Source organism: Mchenga conophoros, linkage group LG2, assembly GCF_057382185.1.
Source record: "Mchenga conophoros isolate Kocher_MC1m ecotype Shallow Benthic linkage group LG2, M_conophoros_male_GT1.1, whole genome shotgun sequence".
Taxonomy (NCBI): Eukaryota; Metazoa; Chordata; class Actinopteri; order Cichliformes; family Cichlidae; genus Mchenga; species Mchenga conophoros.
The window spans coordinates 5,896,884-5,919,219 of NC_140527.1; the positions used below are offsets into that span (position 1 = coordinate 5,896,884).

At 37.6% G+C, this 22,336-nt stretch overlaps 1 protein-coding gene across 1 annotated transcript in view; it reads left to right on the plus strand.

The window, feature by feature from the left end:
• Positions 1–5,266: 5,266 nt before the first annotated feature.
• The window catches only part of glrbb (glycine receptor, beta b), a 32,976-nt gene continuing 15,906 nt past the window's right edge, over positions 5,267–22,336 (plus strand). Inside the window, exons 1-6 of the mRNA XM_085284328.1 lie at positions 5,267–5,820; positions 9,281–9,409; positions 12,152–12,258; positions 13,701–13,768; positions 18,811–19,037; positions 21,986–22,068. Coding sequence (XP_085140454.1) covers positions 9,288–9,409; positions 12,152–12,258; positions 13,701–13,768; positions 18,811–19,037; positions 21,986–22,068 — 607 coding nt within the window. The 5' untranslated portion in view covers positions 5,267–5,820; positions 9,281–9,287. The remainder of the gene's footprint in view (positions 5,821–9,280; positions 9,410–12,151; positions 12,259–13,700; positions 13,769–18,810; positions 19,038–21,985; positions 22,069–22,336) is intronic.

Here is a 22,336-nt window from a genome sequence, read left to right on the forward strand (position 1 = left end):
ATGGAGAATTCACACTCATCGTATACTGCTTAAATCCCCTTAGACTTGCTTGCTGTTATGAGATGCATTCTGTCAAGCAAACAAATGCCCTCAAACATCAGTCACCATTAGAAAACACATCTGTCATAGGTTTTTTTTTTTTGTTTTTTTGTTTTTTTTTAAAAACACCTTTGTGGTGAAGAGAAACACAAGTGAATGAAAATGTTAAATTACTTAATTTATACTGTAAAACCAGTTGTTGCAGCAGCATGAACTTTATCTGTGTAGTCCAGTAAATCATTTTATTTACTCACCCATACATAACAAACATATATCTATCTCTGTACCTGATCAGCTGTTATATCATCATATTCATCCTCTAAAAGGCATACTGACCTTCAGCACGCAGTCAAACTTTTATATCAGAGACATTCTGGTGTTTTATGGACATTAAGGTCTCATGTTGATAAGTGAAAAGTTTCAATAATTGCCCCTGGCTGTACTTGGCTTTGAGACCAGAGCCCCCTGGTGGTGCCCCTCAGAGCTACAGGCAATGTTTGCCCCTTGAAATTCCTAAAGATACTGCAAGGGGTGTGGAATTTGTTTATTTTTATTCCACCAGGGGAAGCATATTTTATCTGATGATTCAAGATATTTCCAGGTTAAAACGAATCAGATGTGCTTATCATGTTCAGGTGTTCAGGGACACAATGCTGCTTCTTCTAAAGCGTGCTGTAGTAGAAATAAATATATGCTTAAGTGGTAAACTGATCATCAGTAATATTGTACATACAGTATATTCATTCATTCAAAAAGTATTGAAGTGCATGACTTCAGTTTGGCTTCAGTTGTGCATAAATTACACAAAATCAAATACACTGCTGTCCAATATAATCGCTTAGCTGAGTTCACTCCACAGCAAAACCTGAATATAATTCAGTTTAAATCCAATTATAAGTTTAATAATGCTGTCTGACTACATTTGTTATTGCTGCTTGATGCCCTGAAAATGAGAAAGAATGAATGTCTGCAGTGTGGTAGTGCAGCTGGGATGAACACCTGGCTGGATATCTACGAGATTTTTACTTTGAGAACACATGCATTGAAAACCTAAAAAAAAATAATCTTGCTGTTAATCTTGCTGGAATCAACTAAAACAGAATAGCTAAAAAAATTAAAAATCTTGATTCACTGTAACCGTTTAGTTATGTTAGACATTTCAGTTTGGAAAGAGCTTTTTGTCCTTCAGGATTTCCCCTCTTACACAATCCTTATTCAGGAAAGTGATCCAAACATATTTGAAAGGAACTCTCCTTCTTAACAGATTTCTGGCTCGATGCCTCCATCATAATTTTGGATACTGTAGCACTGCTGACAAGGAAGACTCAGTTTCCATGATAGCATTCTGCTTATTTAATGATCCAAGGATCTCATATTACACTGCCAAAGTTCACCAATACATTACTGAACTGGAATCCAGGACAGTGTAATGATGAATTTTCTCTCCTTATCTATTGTTTTACTGACGTATGAGCATGCTGCTTGAATGTAAAATAGATACTGACAAGATCATATATGTGTACAGGCCAGACATGCAGAGAGAAAAGACTTTAATCAATAAACCAGGAACTGGAAGTTGGAAGATACTAATCCTCATATGTGTCAGTGTACTACCTTTTGAATGTACTAATGAACATGTTGCAGACCTTCATATAGTTTGAAATATATTTTACTTGTACATAGTAAAATAGGAAAATGTCTGTAGCTGTAATTTTGACAGCAGTCACCTTAATAGAAAGATCACATGTTCTTCAGAAACTGATGTATTGTATTTTGCAATAAATATTGTTTTATCTCCATCCTTCATGATTTACATGAAGTTTTTATTCATTTTCACTGCTCTTATCTCAGCTCCTATGACATGTACCCGTTCGTCTTCCAAAAAATTTACATCATCATTGAATTAAAGTGCTGTCAGCAAAGCTACTCTGGGTTTAGTTAAAGAATGATCCATCCTTCTGAGATGAAAACAAACATGTTACTAAGCAGCACACAGTAAATAAATAAACAAATAAAGCTGCTTAGTAGTAACACTTCTTTGTCTCTTGATCTGTCAAAAACTCCTTTTTGATGTGACAACACATATAACTCTTCAGGGCTGCAGTGGTAGCAGAAATGTGGTTTTCATGCCAGGTTGTATTATACCACAGTAGATTGTTTCAATCCAGCCTGACATATTTCTGGAATGGCATAGGATTGTCCATCACACTCATGGCTCATAGCCAGCTGGCTAGCGAACATTTTTCTAAACAACACAGAAGAATCCTTGTGCTTGAATGGCTGCCTCTTTATTGTAACACCAGAGCTTTGCCCTGTGACATAAATCATTAATCTCTATGCATATGGTACTGATTAATTTGTGTATGCAAATGGAATGCCTTGTCAATCAAGATCATACCACGGGGATCATCTTTGGGGAGACCGCACAAGTTGTTTGACACAATGATGCATGAGATATGGCTCAAAACTGTGGGGAAAATCAGCTCAGTGGATTTTTCTTTTTTTCTATTTAAAGAACAACAACAACAAAAAATAAAAATAAAAAAATCAAACTTACTGTTACCTTCCCTCTTAATGTATGTGGGTTTTTTCTTAGAAAAACATTCAAATCTGTGCAGACATGAAAGGTAAATAGGAAGCGCTCTTTATCATCCACCAGATTATCAGTTATTTTGTGACCTATTCAATTCAGTTCAATTCAATTTTATTTACATAGCGCCAAATCACAACCACCTCAAGGGACTTTATATTGTAAGGTAGGCCCTACAATAATACTTACAAAGAGAACCTAACAATCATTTGACCCCCTATGAGCAAGCACTCTGGCGACAGTGGGAAGAAAAAAACTCCCTTTTAACAGGAAGAAACCTCTGGCAAAAACTTATTTTTAAAGACAGATTTCTTTGCAATAGTCAACAACAACTTTACATGAACCATTTCAATAAATAAAAATTAAACGTGGAAACTATGGCTCAACTATTCATTGTTTTAATCCTTAACATTTAATAACACCCTGCCATTATACTGTCAGTGTTCAGTTTTTTCTGCTTTTCATTAAATTCTTTAAAAAAATAAAATCCTTAAAGTGACTGGCAGGTACAGTAACCCGCCTAAACATACTTTACAGTACTTGTGTTTGGAATGAAAATTCTTAGATTTTAGATGTTGAGGATATTATAGTCACGCTAAGCATTTTTCTTTCACAGACATATACAAAAGGCCGTACCATCAGACATTTTTAGATTAATATTTATTTACAACCAGCGGAAAGCTCAACAAAAAACATGTAAAAAGTCTTATATATGATCCATAAAATGACTTTACGTACAATAGCTTTTTGACTGAATTTAAAAATTAATGGTGACTCTGTCACAGTCAATGGTTATGATTTAAGATCTGCATTCATTAATATACCCATTCTCCGTTTCATTTATTTTTTCAGGTGTTCAATCTGGATATAAACAGCAATTACTCCACAGCAAAAGGAAAAAGACATTTCATCCTGCCATAAATCTTAAATGTGTTTTAACAAACAAGCTGACAGCACAGATGTAGCAGGCAAATCCAAATTGTTGAATTTAGATATAACAACATTTGAGAACCAGAAGTCCATTAAATAGTTGTTCTGGGGCTTTTAGTAACTTTATAGTGCATCACACTCCCATTAGGAGACACAGTTTAGCCAATATGAACTCGCAGATGTTCAAGTTTCCATTTTTCTAAGTTCCCTTCCCCATCTTCCAATGAAAACTGTGTGACAATCTAAGACATGTATAAAAACAAAGCATTTTTGTAGTTCAGTGGTGGATCTAAGTGTAAATACATACAGTACTGTGCAAAAATCTTGAGCCGTGAAACCATTTTTTTAACACTTTGCTTCCAAAGAGTCAGACTTGCAATTATTAAAGTGGTCTTAAGTAATAGTTCTCCATAGTTTTCAAGGTCTTCCAAAGTTTTTTGTGACATTGACCATCTTATCAGTCATTTTCAGTCTAGTCCTTGTACCCGAGGATTTTCATAAGATTAATGTATCTATGTATTTATTTATTCTGTTCAACCACTTAACACTGACCTATGAAACATTTGTGTAACAAAGAAAATGCACCTCACTTGAAGGATGAACCAGAACCACACTTTATTACTAACAGCCTATCACAAACATATCCATAGATTCCAAACATACTGCTAGTGCGGTAAAAGCATACCTGCATGGAACCCCCTTCCCCAAAAAAGGCAGCCAACATCATAAGTAGTGCTTTTAATGTCCTTCAAGAAGCTTGGAAAACTATTCCCAAAGACAAATGAAAGAAATTACAAGGGAGCCTTCCTAACAGAGTATAGGTTGTGTTGAAGAATAAAAGTGGTCATACCAAATATTTACTTTCGAGCTTGTTAAATTTGCACAAACTCTGTTTTTGCCTTCTGTGCTGTATTTCCATGTGTGATTGCACATGTTTCAATAAATTGCTGCATCAATTTCCCATTTTCCCCAAAAATATAAAGAGATGAGGGGTGGCTCAAGATGTTTCGCAGTACAGTACAGTTGTTGAAGACACACACACAGGCGCACACACGCACAAAAAAGGCCCTTTCATTGCACGGGGACACTGAGACCAAAAGTCATAAGATTTTCTGTCAACACTGAGCCAGAGTTCTGAATTACATTCAACTCTGACGTCTTGACATCACCAGTGGTCTGCTATATCACACCAAAGATGGTTAAGCCAAGAAGCTGTGCCAATGCATTTCATTGTGGTGATACTTTTTGCATCGACAGTGGGCTGCCTTAATGTGGAAATAATGAAAATTTTACTCAAAATATATAAGGCTGTATGGCGTCTGTTGTGTACATTAGCAGCAGCTGAGGATGTGGAAGCAGGGAATGTAAATGTTTATGAAATATGAACATCTTCAGAATGAGTTTGTGATTCTTTACACCAAAATACGTGAGATCAGATTGCTCTGTGTCCTACAAACTAAAATATGTTTGAGACTTCTGCATTATGCAATTAAAGCAGTCATCATTTTTATCTGGATGATAGAAACACAGACTATATTGTTTTATCTTCTTTGTCACTGATTTAATGAGTCACATTTTCACATATACAAAAAATCAGCTTTTTATCTCACATCTAAAATAGTCTAGGTCATACTACGGCACATGATTACCACACAGTCTATTACTACATAATACATAGAAATAGAAGCTTGAGTATCTTATTGGATTCATAATTTCTAATAAAGCGCTCTCTATTTTCATCCATCTGCTGCTAAATACCACTCAGTCCCAGCCATAAGTAGTGATGCGTTTGCGTCTATCCCGTGAAAGAGAGCTTTTATTTCCTGCCGTCACGTCTCCGTCTAGCAGCGGCTGTGGATGTGGAGGCGGGGAGCGGCTGTCCGTGGTGCTGATGGGAATGATGCTCTCCAGTTCTGTGCAGCCGCTACTGCGCATGTTGCATGACAGGTACACGCAAGCCTCCATCTTGGGCATCCCAAGCTAAGGCGAAAGGGCAGCAGCCATATACACGTTGATTTAAAAATAACAACAAACGGGCTCGGAAACCAAAACAACAACAAAAAAAAAAAAAATTGGCAATTTGCCGAGATGTAACTTTTCCCCTCAAACCAATTGAACTAATCGCTTCAGTGCAGGAAGACGGAAACAGAATGGAAAAGAAAGGGAGCGAATGGTCGTGGAAGCTCTGTTAACCACTGTTTTCACAGTCAGCTTGAGTGGATCGAGATTTCTGAGGAATTGACAGGTGACAAAGCCAAACGGTAAGCAGAACTGCGTACCGTGTTTCGCGAGAGATGACTTTGTGTTATTTATGTTCATAGCGTGCGCTCGCATGTAGTGAAATCGCATGCTCGTGTTCATATGTGTTGGCATCTTCTTTCTGCATCCCCCACCCACCCCCGTCATGGTGGTCGCTGTATCCTCTGCTCTTCTGATGCTCAGGCTTCGGGCGAGTGTCAGCCTCTCTTACTTACTTTTCTGTTGTTAGAAAGAGACCGAATGCGACGTGCAGCCACAGGTTGTGAGAGCACCGGCAGTGTGCGGATTTATTTTTCTTTGGTTCCATTTCAGTATTTTTCTTGAATACATCTGAGGCCTTTCCTCGTGGATTATTGGATTAAGCAGTAATAAATAATCTAGTTTTAAGTGGTGATATTACCAGGAATATGACCTATACTTATATACATATCTCAGTTCCACCAAATGACATGGCCGGACTGTTATATCATCAACATTAATATAATAAATAAGTATTCGTTTATTTACCTAAATGTAAACCCTCTTCCCGGCAGAAATAATTTTAGGTGTTTTGTTTAATGTCCAGAATCTTAAAAAAAAAAAAAGACACTGTGCTCTAGTGGCAGATTGGCTTTAATTGTTTATTATCCCATGACCCGTAGGGCAAACCATGTAGCCCGCTTGAGTCACTGTCAGCCGTTGCATGACAAAGCCTCTGCCGTTTTAACTTTGCCCCTAGTAAAACAGAGCTAGGGCAATGTTCTTCAGTGGCACACAGATGAGTCAGACAGTGCCAAGGTCGAGTTATAGTTTCAGCTGAACTCATATTTATGCTTTAATATCAGTTGGGTGGACGCGTGATTGAGGGTTTTGTTTTGTTTTTTAATTTTGATTGTACACAATTATATATCGACTGGCTTCTCTGAGCTCCACTTTGGGACTGGGACCCAAAAGAGATGTCAAAATAGATATATTTTGACAAAAGCAGATCACTAACTTCTCTCTTCAAGTTGTATAGGTGCACGCTTCAAAAGAAGACAAAATAATGCAACTATGATAAGAAGACACATGCATAAGGATTAAGCTTTCACAATCCCAACAAATATTATGAACCAGTGCGATAATGTTCAGCACTATCAAGAATTTCAAATATGTCTTATTTGGTATTCAGACTCTTTTATTCGCTACAGTGCGATGCATACTAGTTGTATACATGCCTCTGCTTCATCCTTCTCCTTATCAGGTAGAATGTGGAAAGAAGCTGAGATTTCACCTACAGAAATGCAAAGGGGAATGTAGTGGCGAATTTCTGTCCCAAGCTTCGAAAAAATAATTCTTCCACTTCTTAATGTGAGCTGTTCAGATTTATTTCTGACTCGTACATACAAACAAAAGATGTCACGGTCAAAAAACTATTTGCTGCTACAGCGCACATTTCCATTGCCGTCCTGGCTCACTCTAACCTGCTACCACACATGCGCTGTAATGTTTTCTTACCCGACACAAATTAAACGTGCAGCATTTATTCTTTAACAACATATTATACAAAATTAAACATGTAACATAATAACTGAAACAGTATCAAAAATATTTCTCTATAGATTGGCTCTAACATTTCCAGCCCCCTAATTGGAGGGCGTGAAGACTGACAATTAGCGAACACTTACAAAAGAGCCAAATAACATTAACACTTCCTGTATCACACATGGTCATTCAAATTATCTTTCACAAAACCTGTAACCGATCAGAACATATACTGTATTTTCTCATTCCAAGTTACATGACATTCTCACAGATCAAGCATAGCTTGTCAATGGGTCTTTCTAAGGTGTTAGTCTTTGTCTTGATGATCACACGCCGCACCAGACCCTTAGCATCTGGAATACACGAAGAACTCTCCCCAACATCCACGAGCTTCTTGGCGCTGACTCGTCGACCACCATTACAATGTCCCCCACAGTTACATTTCTTCTGACCTGAGTCCACTTTTGACGCTCTTGAAGCATAGGCAAATACTCGCGCACCCACCTCTTCCAAAACAAGTCAGCAAGATATTGCACTTGCTTCCAACGGCGGCGGGAGTATGAGTCTTCCTTTCTGAAAAGTCCAGGAGGCAAACCCGGCTTTTAGGCGTCAGTGGTTCCAGGTCTGTTGGATCATCTGTTACTGTAGTCAGCGGTCTATTTCTCTATAGATTGGCTCTAACAGGGAAGATTGCATAGAGAATTTGTAGGTTGCATAAGAAATTATTTCTCAGAAATGTGGTTGAGTTGTGAAGTCCAACATTTGACACTGCTCCAGCTGTTGCCATCTGAGACGTGTGGATTAGCTTTGACATTATGCTGGCCAGGCGAGTAGTATCCAGCCCTCTGGTTTTTAGGAATTTTCCAAATCGATAAACCAATGTTGTCTTTGTTTGGGCAACTTGTTTGCATGGAGCCAAAAGGCATTGCACTCTGTACAGTTCTCAGTGCACTCAGGAAAGGATTTCTGTTGAGGAAGATGATGATCGATGTGAAGGCAAGGAGTAGACAGGGAGTTGCTGGGTCAAGGCAGTGAGACAAGGAGAGAGAGACAGACAGAGAGTATTTCTGTCTAGACGGCCTCAGTTAATACACAAGATATATGTTTGGATGAGTGTGTGTTTGTAAGCTGGTGTTGCTGCCTTGCTGTTGGTCTCAGTATCCCAATGCAATGAAAGGGCAACACTTCTAGATGGACAATGAATCACACAGGTACTGTGGTTGCAAGATGATTAATGGCCTCTATCAAGAAATGCAAAAATGCTCTGTGTGTTTGTGTAAGTGTGCATTTGTATAGTTTTGTTACTGTAAATACACAGGACCATATTATCTGTTAGTTGCCTTCACTTTAGTATTATGTTGTAAGAAATGACTGACCAATAGGGAGTGTTGGTCATAACACTCCAAGGGTTAGAAATCTAAACATGATTGTTGAAATCTAAAAAATACATTTAGAAAAAAGTCCTATTGAGCCTTTTTGATGTAAGTTCTGGACTAAACTGAAGGATATTGTAGGCGATATTTATTTCAGCTATCCTTTAAAGGTCACATTCAGCTGACGAGTCCTCAATGACCATTGTTATTCAGGTGCAATGCTTCAGTGATTGAATTTATGCTTGAACTTGCTCTGCTTTATTAAACCTTGTCAGACTGATTCATCTGTATTTCAGACATTTACTGTATGTGACATGCATCCAGAGGAAATATGAATCGATGATGTTAAAAAGAGTAAGGGGCAAAGTTGCAGTGTTCAGGAAACAACAAGCTCTGAAGCTTTAAGCTCTAGCCAACAAGGAAGCCATAGAATTACTGTCACATAACAGCTGAATTTGTGGAATGTGAAAAAAAAATCATTGGATTCACAATTTCAAATCATTTCTTTTGTTCTTGTCCCTCCATTTTTATTTTATATGGTCATTTTATTCACAATTTTTATTATTATTATTTTTCTTTTACACAGGTTCAGAATGGGCACAAGGAAGGTCGCCATTATTCTCCTAGTTCTCTTTCTTTGCTTAGACGGAGGATTTGCCAAAGAAAAAGGAGCAAAGAAAGGAAAGAAGAAAGGGAAGCATGTTTACTGTCCATCGTAAGTACCGTGTGGAATAAACAACATCGTGCTGTGTCATATTGGCCTCTGGCGTATTGACTAGGCATGTTAGCTTGATGGCTCTATACACAGTAATGCATACGTTTTTCTTGTATACAAGTCGAATAAAGAAGTAAGTTTTGTTGTTGTGAAATTTGTTTGCAATCTCTGTTTTAAATCCATTCACTTTAATCTCTTAGAAAACCTAAACATTTTCTATGAGTAGAATTTGGTTCTGCTTGATTGGCTTCAGTCAGTCAGCATTAGCTCTTGCTAATGATGTTTCTTCAGCCTTACATGTCCATGAGAGCGTCTTCGGATCTAACTGTTCTTGGTGGAAATTTGACTAGTCAGAGATTCTTATGGAAACACCCTGCTCTGTGCTGAGGCAGGCACCGTTTGTCAGGACGGTGCCCGCCTCTACTTTTTGGATCAGGAGCGTATGCAGAGACTTCCTTGGATACCATTTATATGATTTTTCTCCACTGAAAATGGTCAGGAAGGACTTAGTCATCATGTTCATCTGAGGCAGCCATGGCCAGTGACCATTACAAAATGTATGGTGCACTCATCTAGGAATGGAGAGCAGTTCCTCAGCAGATCGGGACACTTGTGGAGCCAATAGACAGATGGGGAACTACTGTCCTTTGTAGAGGAGGCTATACCTCATATAAAACATTTTCTATATACATATATTATAGTGTTGGTCTATTAAATCTATTAAAAACACAAACTTGCCTTTATTTATTTTAGTTCTGAAGCATATTTCTGACCATTTGGTAAATAAATTGGAGATAAATTAGCTGAATACCGCATCTCAATTCATGTTTAAGCCATCTGCCTTTATCTACTAAAAATGTTGCCAAACCTAAAATGAGTATGTGGGTACAGATAGTAAAATGGTTGTTATCCTAATAGCAGAACAATTAGGAACGTAGGTTTGAAAAATCATATTACGAAGGTGCATTGAATAGCACCAGCAGCTCAAAGCTAGACGGTTCTGGGTTTGAAACTGCTGGCCAGGACATGGAGTTTTAATGTTCTCCTGTGCCTGTGTGGGTTTTCACCAGGTGCTCCCACCTCAATGACTGTAATTAGGGTAGGCAGTTAAGAAAATGGATGAATGGCTATTACAGTGCCTCTTTTCTATTTGGGTGTAAAACATCTTAGGGGTGGACAACAATTACCCTTTGTAGGAAAAACCCTGACCAATGTTGTCAGTTCAGCATGGAGCTGAAGCATGGCGGACTTTGTCTATTTTACACCTAATGGATCTTACTTTTCAGTCTCTCCACCATACACATAAATAGATCTCAGGTTGTCATTGCCTCTTCAGTGCATGCCAAAAGGTGATTCTCAGGTTATGGTTTAAACTATAGATGTAAATACTGTAGATCACAAAAGGAATGTGACGTAATTGTGTCCTGCACGCTGAGTTAAGTGTAATGTAGAGCTGCGCTATCTTCTTCCTTAAATGGTAACAAATGTCTCTACAATGAAGTCTTGAAATGTGGGATAAACTGTTTGATGTAGAAAATTGGCAAGTGGAAGCTGTATGACATGCTTTGTGTTTAATGCTGCAGATGCCTTTGCGGATCAACTAAAGCACTTGGTTCCAGTTTAGCTCTTGTGCTTGAGATTGTCAGGAAGGTCTCTTAAAAAAAGAGGAGGAAAAAAAGCGGTTTAGCGGATGGGAATTGGGTTTTACTTTGATCAGGGGAACCGCTGAACATATACACACTGCGCAGCATTCTTGTGTAGCACTTTAGCCCATCCTCAGTGCATGATAAGGTTTACATAATAATATGTATTGAGAAGGGGGAATTCTTTGGCAGAAGCATTCATTGCCACCCAGGAGGAGGATTTTTGTTCCCCCTTTCTCTCTTGCCAGATCCCCTCCTCGTCCTTTTCTCCCACTGTATTTTTCATTAGTCAAGCACATGAAAACAAATGATGTTTGACTGATTGTCGTCATGTTGTTGGTGATATTTTTACCAAGCACTGTTAAGTTTTTTCAATTTTGTAGGAACATTTGAAGTAGACTTAAACAAAAAGAACTACATAGCACAAAAACAGATTATTTGTCTTGACAAGTCATTTATACTTGTCACCTGTGCGGCAGATTGATTCATTCAGGGGAAAATCATTTCAGTGGGTTACTTATTGGCTTGCTTACTGAACTAGTGCTGTTTTTATAAAGATAGTATAATATGTGCTTTGATCAAGCGTTTCACTCATTTATCTTAAAAAACCCTTGAATGATTTTAAAATGAAATATTTTTGCATCCTTTAGAATTTTTCACATACCCAAATGTTTTATTTATGGATGATTAAATGTCAGTACAACTTAAACTGCCCTGTGTTTACTGCTCAATAACATATATTTGTATGAAAACATGTTGAGATGATGAACACTGCAAATATTTCAAAATTCAGCATGTTGAGAAGAGTCTTCCATTAGCCCAAGGGATCTTGTCAACTTCCTCAGTCATAATCTGGAAACATCCCATAATAGCAGCACATTTCATTTCTAAACATTGTCTCAGTCTAACAGTTCCTTGGTGGTCCAAATCTTAAAAGCCAATTTAATCCCAGACTGGTAGCTCTCCCAGGTTATAGTTTAATCAAAGAGTATACAGAGTAGAAGTGAGTGCACTGTGCACTTTGTCTGTTCATCTGCCAGGAATTTGACCTGCTAATGTAATCGTGCCTCAAGTTCTCTCTCTGTCTTTTTATTTGCAGACAGCTGTCATCTGAGGATCTGGCCCGGGTCCCTGCAAATTCAACCAGCAACATCTTGAACAGGTTACTGATCACCTATGATCCCAGAATAAGGCCCAACTTCAAAGGCAGGTTTTCTGCTCTTTATCTGTTTCTGTCTCGTTTTTAATTTACATTCTAGCTGCAGTGCTGTCATGCTAATTAAAGAAACACGTGCATGTGTACCTCCAGATTTCTTCTAAGAGTTTAATGCTGGAGGTAGGAATGTGGAGGCATTAATCAAAATGCATTCCCTTGCAAATGTAACTTGTGCTTAAACAGTTACAGAAGGCTTGTGTTCCTGGGTTGACTTCTTGCCGATACTGCTGCATGGACAGATTTTAATAGACACTCGTGCATAGGACAAGTTGATATTTCTAAAATCTGTCTAAGGTTAGGAATCAGATTAATCAAAATTGCTAAAGCTAGCTTACAGACAAATGCACAAGTAAAAATTTGATTTTGAAGTGGAAGCATGCCTCATCTGTTACCTTTGTACAGTCATTTCTTTTTCATTTTTCATTTTTCAAAGCCCAAAAACCATCCATCGTCAGTGTTTATAGTGTACTGTACACATCACACTGCTGGGAGTACTATGTTTGTCTCACAGAAACAGCCATGAAAATAACAAAGAGGTGGCTGGTGGCCTCTTTGTCTGACTGATCGTCTCCCCAGTCTTCAGGTGGATCTGTAGTTTCCTTGCTCTGGCACTTGGCACCAGGAGCTGTATCTGGGACTTAATGTTTGATGTGTAGTGAGCCGACTTAGCATTCTCCCTCACTCCCTCCGACTGGTCCAGCAGCCAAACATCTGCTCTCCATTTCAGGGTGGCCTGAAATCCTCATCCATTAGCATCCATATCATAATCTCCCAAATTAAGAACTAAACTATGCCTTATGCATTACTTCGCTGTAACATGGCAAGCTGCTTTTATGGGCCCTATAGAATAATAGAATATAGTAATAGCAGCATTACCTTTGAATATTGATTCAAGTTAATGTTTGATTTGTTACATTAATGCAACAAAGATGTGAGCTCTATAACACGCCATAACTTGTGCATTAATTTTGTGACCTGCATGGTAGAATTTATCCAGTGAAACTTGTGAGCCTCAAGTAAACAGATCAAAGGAAATAATTTATTCAAAGCAGGGTGAGCGGTCTGCATTCATCAACAGTTTTATTAGTTTATGAGTGGGGAGGGGTTTATGAGTGGGGAGGGGTGCCAATATACAGTAAATGTTTACAGCATGAGCTTGGCAAGAAGATGGGATGATTTTGAGAAGGGATTTTTATTATTTTGCAATGCTGGGCCTTTCACAAAACCTGACCATTAATATAATCAATTAAATCACTAGGTACAATATGTATGGTTTAGGAATGCATTTACATGGATTTACAGAACAAATGTATTGTAAACTGCAGGAGCAGTACTTGATAACTGCTTTGCTTTGAGACATGGGCGAAGCAGTTATTAGACACAAGGAATACAGTTTTCAAAATTACAATTTTCTCTCTCTTTCTAAATCCAGGAATTCCTGTGGAGGATAGAGTGAACATTTTCATCAACAGCTTTGGCTCAATCCAAGAAACAACCATGGTAAGGACTTGCTGCTGCAGTTTGACAGTATTGGTAATCAATACTTCTGCCAATCAGAAGCAGTGAATGAGAGCTGAAAACTGCTTTGGCCAAGTTTTAGGGAGAATTCATGAGCATGTTTTCTAGATGGTATTAGATCATTTAGCAGTGAATCATTATGAAGACTGGGGTTTGCATGCCTCATTTATCTGATGGCTTAATTGCTGATCAAGAAATGCAGTTTGAATACTAATTACTAGATTAAACTCAAGGACGAAGCTGGGTTGACTCTTGATCACTTAGAAAGCAATAAATGGAAATTCCCAGTTTCTAATAAGACTGGTTCACCTGGTGTGATACATCCAATCATTCAACAGTGTAATGTCACAAATTACCAAAATCAACAGTTTTATTTTATTCTTCCATGTGTGTTTTACAGAAATTAATCCAGGATGTCTTTATTACAAAAAACAAACCTTCTTCCCACTTAGCGTTAGTATGATTTGTCACATTGTCACTCATAAATCATTTTTGTGAGATAAATTTGACTTTTTTTTTCCCATATAAGTACAATCACATTTTTACTCAAATGGAAAGTTGATTAATAAAAATGTAAAATTTATAGTTGTTCTAAGGCTGACACATGTAATATGTATATGACCTTCTTTCAGAAATTTAGCAGTATTTATGTGTGTGGCAGCCAACATGCATTTCAGTGTCCTTCTCCATGTCCTGTTATTTAATGTTGTATAACTGATCCTATTTTAGTTACAGAACCTAAAGTTAGGTCCATCATTATTTTGACAAAGAGACGTTATTTGATTATCGATTTTTCTTAACTTTGCCTCAGTACACAAACACTGTGAATTTAAAATCAAACGTGATTTATATGCAGATTTTGAGCTTTAATTCAAGGGCTTTTACAGACTTTTTGCATCAACTGTTGAGGGATCACAGTTATTTTTATACCTAACCACCCATTTTCAGAGGCTTACTTACATAATTTTAAATATAAGATTAGTTTTGAATATTGTGATGAAAACCCTTTACAGTCAATGACTCCCTTGAAGTCTAGAGCCCACTGACATCACCAAATGCTACATTTAGTTTTGTATTAAATATCAGATAAGCGATCTGTTTGGTTGAGATGGTGGAATTGACTTACCCATCCAAGATTTTTTCACTGCTTGGCCTTAAAAAATTCTTGCATTTCTTTTGTGGTGTGCTTCGGCTCATGATTAGTTTGCACTGTGAGAGTTTGCCCTGTGTTTCACAGCATTTGAATAAATCTCTGCAAAGAGTATAGAGCTGTACACTTCAAAATTAATCCTGCTACCTCACTCAGCAGTCATATCATCAGTAAGCCCCATTGGCCCGGTTCCAGTGGCAGCCATACATGCCAATGCTATAAAATTGCCTTCCCATGTTTGATAGGTAATATAGTATGCTTTGGCTCGTAAGCTGTTGCTTCTCTATATTTTTCTCTTCCCATCATTCTGGTAAAACGTAGTCTTGGTTTCATCTAACCAAAGGTTTTGTCAAAACTGTGCAGGCGCTTTTAATTCTGGCAAAGTCTAATCTGACCTTCTTATTCAGGAGTTTAAGTTGTGAGTTATCTTTTTGACATCTCTCATTTGGTTGCTCCATTTTTCACAAAATATCAAGGAAACTGGCCTTACATGGCCATTAAACTGCTTGTTACTCAATTTTCCAATTAGTTTTTGTGAACTATGTAAAAAATGGTTTTAGTTCCTAAACATTTTTTTGTAAAAACCCCTTCAATTAAAGTTTAAAGTCTGCACGGCAACCACATTTTTATTGTTATATTTAAAATACACTGTGGTGATGTACAGAGACAAAATTACACAAATGTCTTCGTCTTTGTCCAACAAATTATGGACCTTGCTGTATTGCCATTGAAACAACCAAATGTCCAAGAATGATCAGTGTTCAGCAGGGTTAAGTGTTCCATCATGCTCACTTTTATGAGTCATGGCACTCTGAACAAAGTCTTGGATAATATATCCTGGAGCTGGCACTGCTTGAAAATCTGCCACACGGGGAAAAGATTGGCAGCAGATAGGTAGTGTGTATTTGCTTATAAAATACTCCAGTCAAGAGTTTCACTCTATTATAGACCACTTAGGATGATAAGTGGAAAATCCTTACAAATCACAGGACCCAAAGATGGTGGAAGAAAATGAACACATCAGGAGGAAACAAACAAAGAAGAAGGGTAATGAGGAAGAAAGAGCTGAGGAAAACAAAGACCTCGAGGAAAAAGTTTTGACCAGTGAAGGAAAGTGTGAAAAACAGACACCATGTTAGAGAGAGAGAGAGAGAAAGACAAAGGTAAAGTGAAATGGATGGGAGAAGCAAGATTAAATCAGACAGTAGGAGGCCAAAGATCATTAAGACGGATAATGGAAGACAGGGATGAGGAAATTGAGTAGTGAAAAAGAATAAGATAGAGGAAGCGGGAATAAAATTAAAAAGTGTGATGGTTCAAAGTGTGATGAAAGCAAAGGAATAATAAAGACCGCAAATGGCGAGAATAATCTGAAGAAAGAGACCATAACAGCGAAGACAAAAAGGGAGGATCAAGAAAGCAAGAACAAGAGCCAAGAAAGACAAAGTGGAAGAGAAAAATGCACAACTCTCAAAAGGGTAGCTTGTTCCTTTCTTCCTTTTTCCCCCTGGACACCTGAGGAAGGTTTGAAACAAATCTAGCAGAAGGAGGAAGAGACAGCTGGTCACCTCTACCCTCAATTTTTCACTCTGTGGGGTATCTGATCTCAGGAAACCTTCTTTCATTATTCACACCTCCCTCTACCAAACACTCACTATATTTAACATACCTATTTTCACATTATGATTATAATCTTTAGAAAACAATGACTAATTTTCTTCGGAGATGGAATAAATTGTTGTTATATATGTTTTTTTACTGCTTCTCAGCTTTAGTTTCCCTCAGTGGTTATAGAAAGTTCTTAAATCTCTCTGGAATCGAATGTTGTACTGGCAGCTTGATTGTGAGCCAGAAGCAAGATATATTTCCTTGTCTAGTTTTTAGAGAAGGAAAAGGTGTGGGAATTGGCCCGTGTCTCCCTCAGACAGAGAAGAGCCACCAGAAGCTATTCATGTTGTAGCTCAAGGACTAGTTCAACACAGGTGTCTAAAATGTGGTTGTATAGAAATGATATCTTATAAAATAAGATATCAACAGCTTGATTGCAAGATTCCCCTTTCAAAAGAAAATAATGCATCATACGGTCCACTCCTTAACTGTTTATGCCAAATTCTGACCCTGCCTCCGACCCTGCCAAGTATTTGCATATTTTGGTTATTAAATAGTGGTTGAGTTACTTTTGCCTCCCTATCAGGTTAAAACAGTCTTTTCATTCTCCTCTCACCTCTGGCATCAACATTGGATTTTTACCCAGAGAACTGCAGCTCATTGGAGATTTTCTATGTTTTGGACCGTTCTCTGTAAACCCCAGAGATTGTTGTGTGAGAGAATCCAAATCCAGCAGTTTTTCAAATACTCAGAGCAGCACAACAACCTAGAAAGGCTCAGAGTCACTTAAATCTCCTTTCTTTGCCATTCTGATCCTTGGTTTGAATTTCAGCAGTGTTTTTTCTTTGACTAACTCTACATGCCTAAATGCACTGACTTGCTGCCATTAGATAAAATATTTACACTGGCAATTTAACACATGTACCTAATGATTTGGCAAGTGACTGTATAAATGCTGATGGACAGTGGAAAATTCCTCAGTAAAGTTAAAATTTGTTTTGGGGTACATAAAAGACACAAATAACCCTTAAAATCTACAATTTAACTGTTTTTGCTCAGCGTTAATTGACATCTCTGCACTGGCTGAAATAATAATAACAATATCTATGTTCACCAGCTAGCTAGGTGCCAAACCATGTGAGAAGTGAGTGACACGCAACGTGTCACAATCATATCAGAATTTCTATTGGCTCAAACTTGGCAGATTTGTGTAGTCTATAAACACGTATATTCTATTTATGTCATTTGAACTGCTGTATTTTGACATTGCCGGTAGCTTAGCTGTAGCATTTTTACCTGAAGGCTTCAGCTTCCGGGTAACAAGGAAATGACGTCATTCACGTAGATTACTCGAAATTTTAGTGGCGGAAATGGGCTTCCATAATTTTGACATTGCATCATTTATGTATTGCAAGTGTAATGGCCATGGGCAGTTTTTTTTCCTTGTAATAAATACTAACATGTTTTAAATTGCAGTAGATGCACATATGCTAAAATTGAGTTATTAAAAATTCTAATGGTTTCTCATTGACTTTACTTTAGATTTAAACAAGCTGCCATGTCAAATAAGAAAAATGTCAATAATAATATAGTTTCAGGTAATAAAAACTAAATAGAAGGGGAGAGTATACGTTTAAGGCATATTTCCTACACAAGACTGAACACATGCAAAGCTGATATTTCAGCCATTGTATTTGACATACCATCTGTCTTCAACCTCAGCTTAATAGCTCACCTGCTCCCAGAACAGCTTGAGGCCCACCATCAGTGTGTGCACAGAGATGTGTCCCAAAGCTCACAGTGATACTTTCCCACCATCAAGAATGTGGACATTTTACTAATATGTGCACTAATGAGGTACTTGCTGTTGCTGTGTTGATAACATTTGACCCTTGGACTGTGCAGTTTCTTGTGTGTTGACCGCTTTAAAGGCATTATGTTGCAGATGTAAACTGTCACTCTGCACTTAAAGTAATCTATATGTTATTATTCATTATTCAAACATATTTAGGAGGCTTAAAAATGTTTTTGTTACCCTGTTAAAGCATCTCATTCATTCCCACAGAAAATGCACTTTTTTGTACCATCCCCCTTAAAGCTTCAGAAAATGTTAGCAGAAAGATTAGCATATGCTTTATTTTATTCCATTTAGAGAGTTTGCCTTTTGGGCATCATTTACCGTGAAAGCACCCAAACTGTGTCCAGTTGAGTTTACATGGAAGTAACATTAACTGTGTTTGTACTCGCCTGGTGTTACACTTAACAGGATTACAGAGTCAACATCTTCTTGCGGCAGCGCTGGAATGACCCCAGGCTGAAACTGCCAGACGACTTCAAGTCTGATTCTCTCACTGTTGATCCCAAGATGTTCAAATGTCTCTGGAAACCCGACCTGTTCTTCGCTAATGAGAAGAGCGCCAACTTTCATGATGTTACCCAAGAAAATATTCTCCTCTTCATCTTCCGTAATGGAGATGTCCTAATCAGTATGAGGTAATTTATTTACTTTTTTTTTTAACTTGTTTTTAATCAGTGTACTTGAAATGTCGTTCAGTCTTATGTGATTCGTTGAAAATAGTCACTTCATCAGATATGCAATAATCCAGGAAAATGCAGCATTACTGTAAATTTTGCTATGACTTAGTATCTGGTTTAATTCAAAAGTCCTTTCGACAGTACCACTCAATTTTAGTTTGGGCCATAAGTCATGAATCTTCAAGTTTAAAGCTGATGAAAAAAAAACTTTAAGTTAAGTAGAAAGGATTCTGTCTGCAAACAGATCTCATACAGTCTAGGAATGATCTTCACTAATATTTTATCAATACCAGCATTGATTTATGATACCAAAACATATAGCTTATGATATTGATATAGCATTCTATATTTTTTACTAAATGGCTTAAACAGGGTGTATTTATGCTTTTGCCATATTCGCTGATCTTTATTTCAAGTAATTATGAGGTTGTTTTATCACTTAGATCTGGGGTCAAGCCCTGTGATCCCTACAGTTTAAAACAATTGGAGATAAAGTACCAGAATTTCAGGAGTGGGACCGCGCCTCCAAACACGCTCCTCCTGATTCTTATCTATGTAGTTTCCCCCAGTTCTACAACCTGTTAATACTCGTTTACGTTCCTCACCCTCCCTCCTCTTTTCAATTCTTTAACTTCTTCACTTCTAATTAGTACACAGGGATCTGCTGGGTCCGGGAGCCACCACCAGTGGCCTTCCCTAAACCCCAGCTCAATTCACGTCCACGGCATTCACCTTTATCTACTAATACGCTTTCAAACCTAAAATGAGGACGTGGGCCCAGCTAGTGAAAGTAATATAAAATGTGTTCTTTCTGTTTCACTACCTAGCAGTTAGGCTTTTTGCATTTCTAAATATTCGGTGACAAGCATACAACAACTGAAATAATTTGACTCCAATTAAGAAATGAAGGAAGAGCAATTCAAATTTCCTGTCTAGTTTTCTCTTATCTAGTTATTGAGACTGGAGCTCATTTGGTTGTTTGAGTGTTATCCATTTATACTGCACTTAAGCGGTGGCTGGTGCCTAAGTACTAATTAGAAACATCTACAAAGCACTTAAAGTCAGTTCTGTGTCCTGCATTGATAACTAGAGACTAATTTTTAAAAAAGGATAGCGTAGCGTTACCCTGCCTATCTTGAAGTCAAGTCAGTCACAACTCAATTGTTGGAGCTGGGCGGCCATACTGAAGACACAGCCTTTTCAGCAGCCTTTTAGCTAAAGGAGTCCAGTATGCTAGATATTAGAGTTATTAAATCTTGTATTTGAAAGGGATCAATAGGGTGTTACCTTACATCTAGCTTTCTATAAACAGTATACATTAAGCTGTATTTCAGGCTATTAGAGTTTATTATTGGCCATAGAACAAAGAATGTAAACACTTACATGACTTCAAAAGTAATCACTTCATAATGGCAGCTTCATAGTGGAATATTTAGAAATTTGTAAACCATGTTAGGCCTCAGTCCCAAGCTGGCGATTCCCTGACAACCTCTGCTTGCTATGAAAGAAATGTGTGTTCTTTAACTGGTTTGCAAGTGGTTCTTAGGTGTTGCTGGATTTTACTAAGAGAAATCAGTTGCAATGAAGATACCCCTTTGTGACTGCTTTGGTCACCAGCAGATCATCAGGGTCACTTGTGTTTTCCATGGAACAAACCGACTTATCTGCAAATTCACCACCCTGTAGTAAAACTTGCAAAATTGTGGCACAAACTGGAATCGGAGAACATTGGCCTTCAAAATAAAAGTTGTGCTTTACCACTGAAACCAACACATTTCAAAAGATGCATCTGACTTCATGAATAGTCTCTTCACAGTTTCACTACGCTTCCATTCACACTACAGGGAACCATGGCAATCATGGCTTATCACTTCTTATCAATACTTCAACCAGTTATCAATACCCACTTCTAAGTTATTACCTGGTTGTGTGTGCCTTGAGGGCTGTATCCCTGGATACAGAAACAATTGACCATTAAGATTGTCATATTGTGTCAAAACACTAACTGTTCTTTTTAGGCTTTACTATGGCTTTTATGTCAAATAAAAAGGAGACACCTCTTGCTACTATTTAGAGCAAAACAACCTCCCAGTGAGAAAGGAAAAAAACATATTTATCAACGTGTCAGAGCACTCCTTACGTTGTGGTACATCTTATCTCCTGGCTAATTTGGCATAGTTTCAGACTGAATTAATGTAGCATCAACCTTAGTAGTAACCAAATGACTGCTCAGTGTTCTCAATATTAGACTACATAAAAGTGCAAAATTATATTATGTAGCTGTGGACACATCTGTAGACTGAGCACATTAAATAATTTTTGACCCAGCTGCATAGAACTATTACCTGTAGTGCTGCCAATGTATTTAATCATGGATCATTTGTGTCTATGACCTGAAGTACTGCAAATTCACTCTGATATATTTTAGTCTATACTGGAAATATTTGCCTGTGTTTTCTGTCCTTCTTTACTTTATTTTAATATATTTTCTTCAGTAATTAAGACTGTAAAACTGGAAACTCAAAAGATAAAACTGTTTACATGCACAAGATTTAGTGGAAAACAGATTTGTACCCCGCCTTCTACCTTACAACAAGTAGAATAGGTTCCAGGCCCCCATGTAACACAAAACTGGATAACCAATAGAAATGTGAATGTACAGACTTAATCTTCAAAGGGATTGCTGCCAGGTTTTATTCATCTCCAAAGAGAATTGTCTGTATGTTTGCATGTACCATTTTATTCCATGTTAATATATCACTCAGAAAAAAAACCCCTTTCGGGTTAAACCCTTGGCTCCAGTGTAATCTAGAGTTTCATCTTGTGAAGTGTATACAGTAATATATGCAATGAATACAATAAAGCAGCCATAAAGAAAAAAAATAAATATCTTCTTCCTCCGACAGGTTGTCCGTCACCCTTTCTTGTCCACTTGATCTGACCTTATTCCCTATGGACACACAGAGGTGTAAAATGCAACTTGAAAGCTGTAAGTTTTCCTAAATTAACAACTCTTTAAAGTATCTCATCAGTATACACATGTGCTTGCTGATATTTTAGACATTCAGTATTTATGAGTTGGGAATATAGTTGTTGTTTTTGTAAAGTAGTTGGTTTTAGGGTAAATAAGAGCATTTTGCTTGTGTTTAGCAGCCAATTCCAGTGGTGAACACTTAGTGCAGTAGAATAAATCATCATATTTTAGGGTTGTTGTGAGAGTCTCATAGCTAATTGAGCTTGACATGTCTTTACTGCAT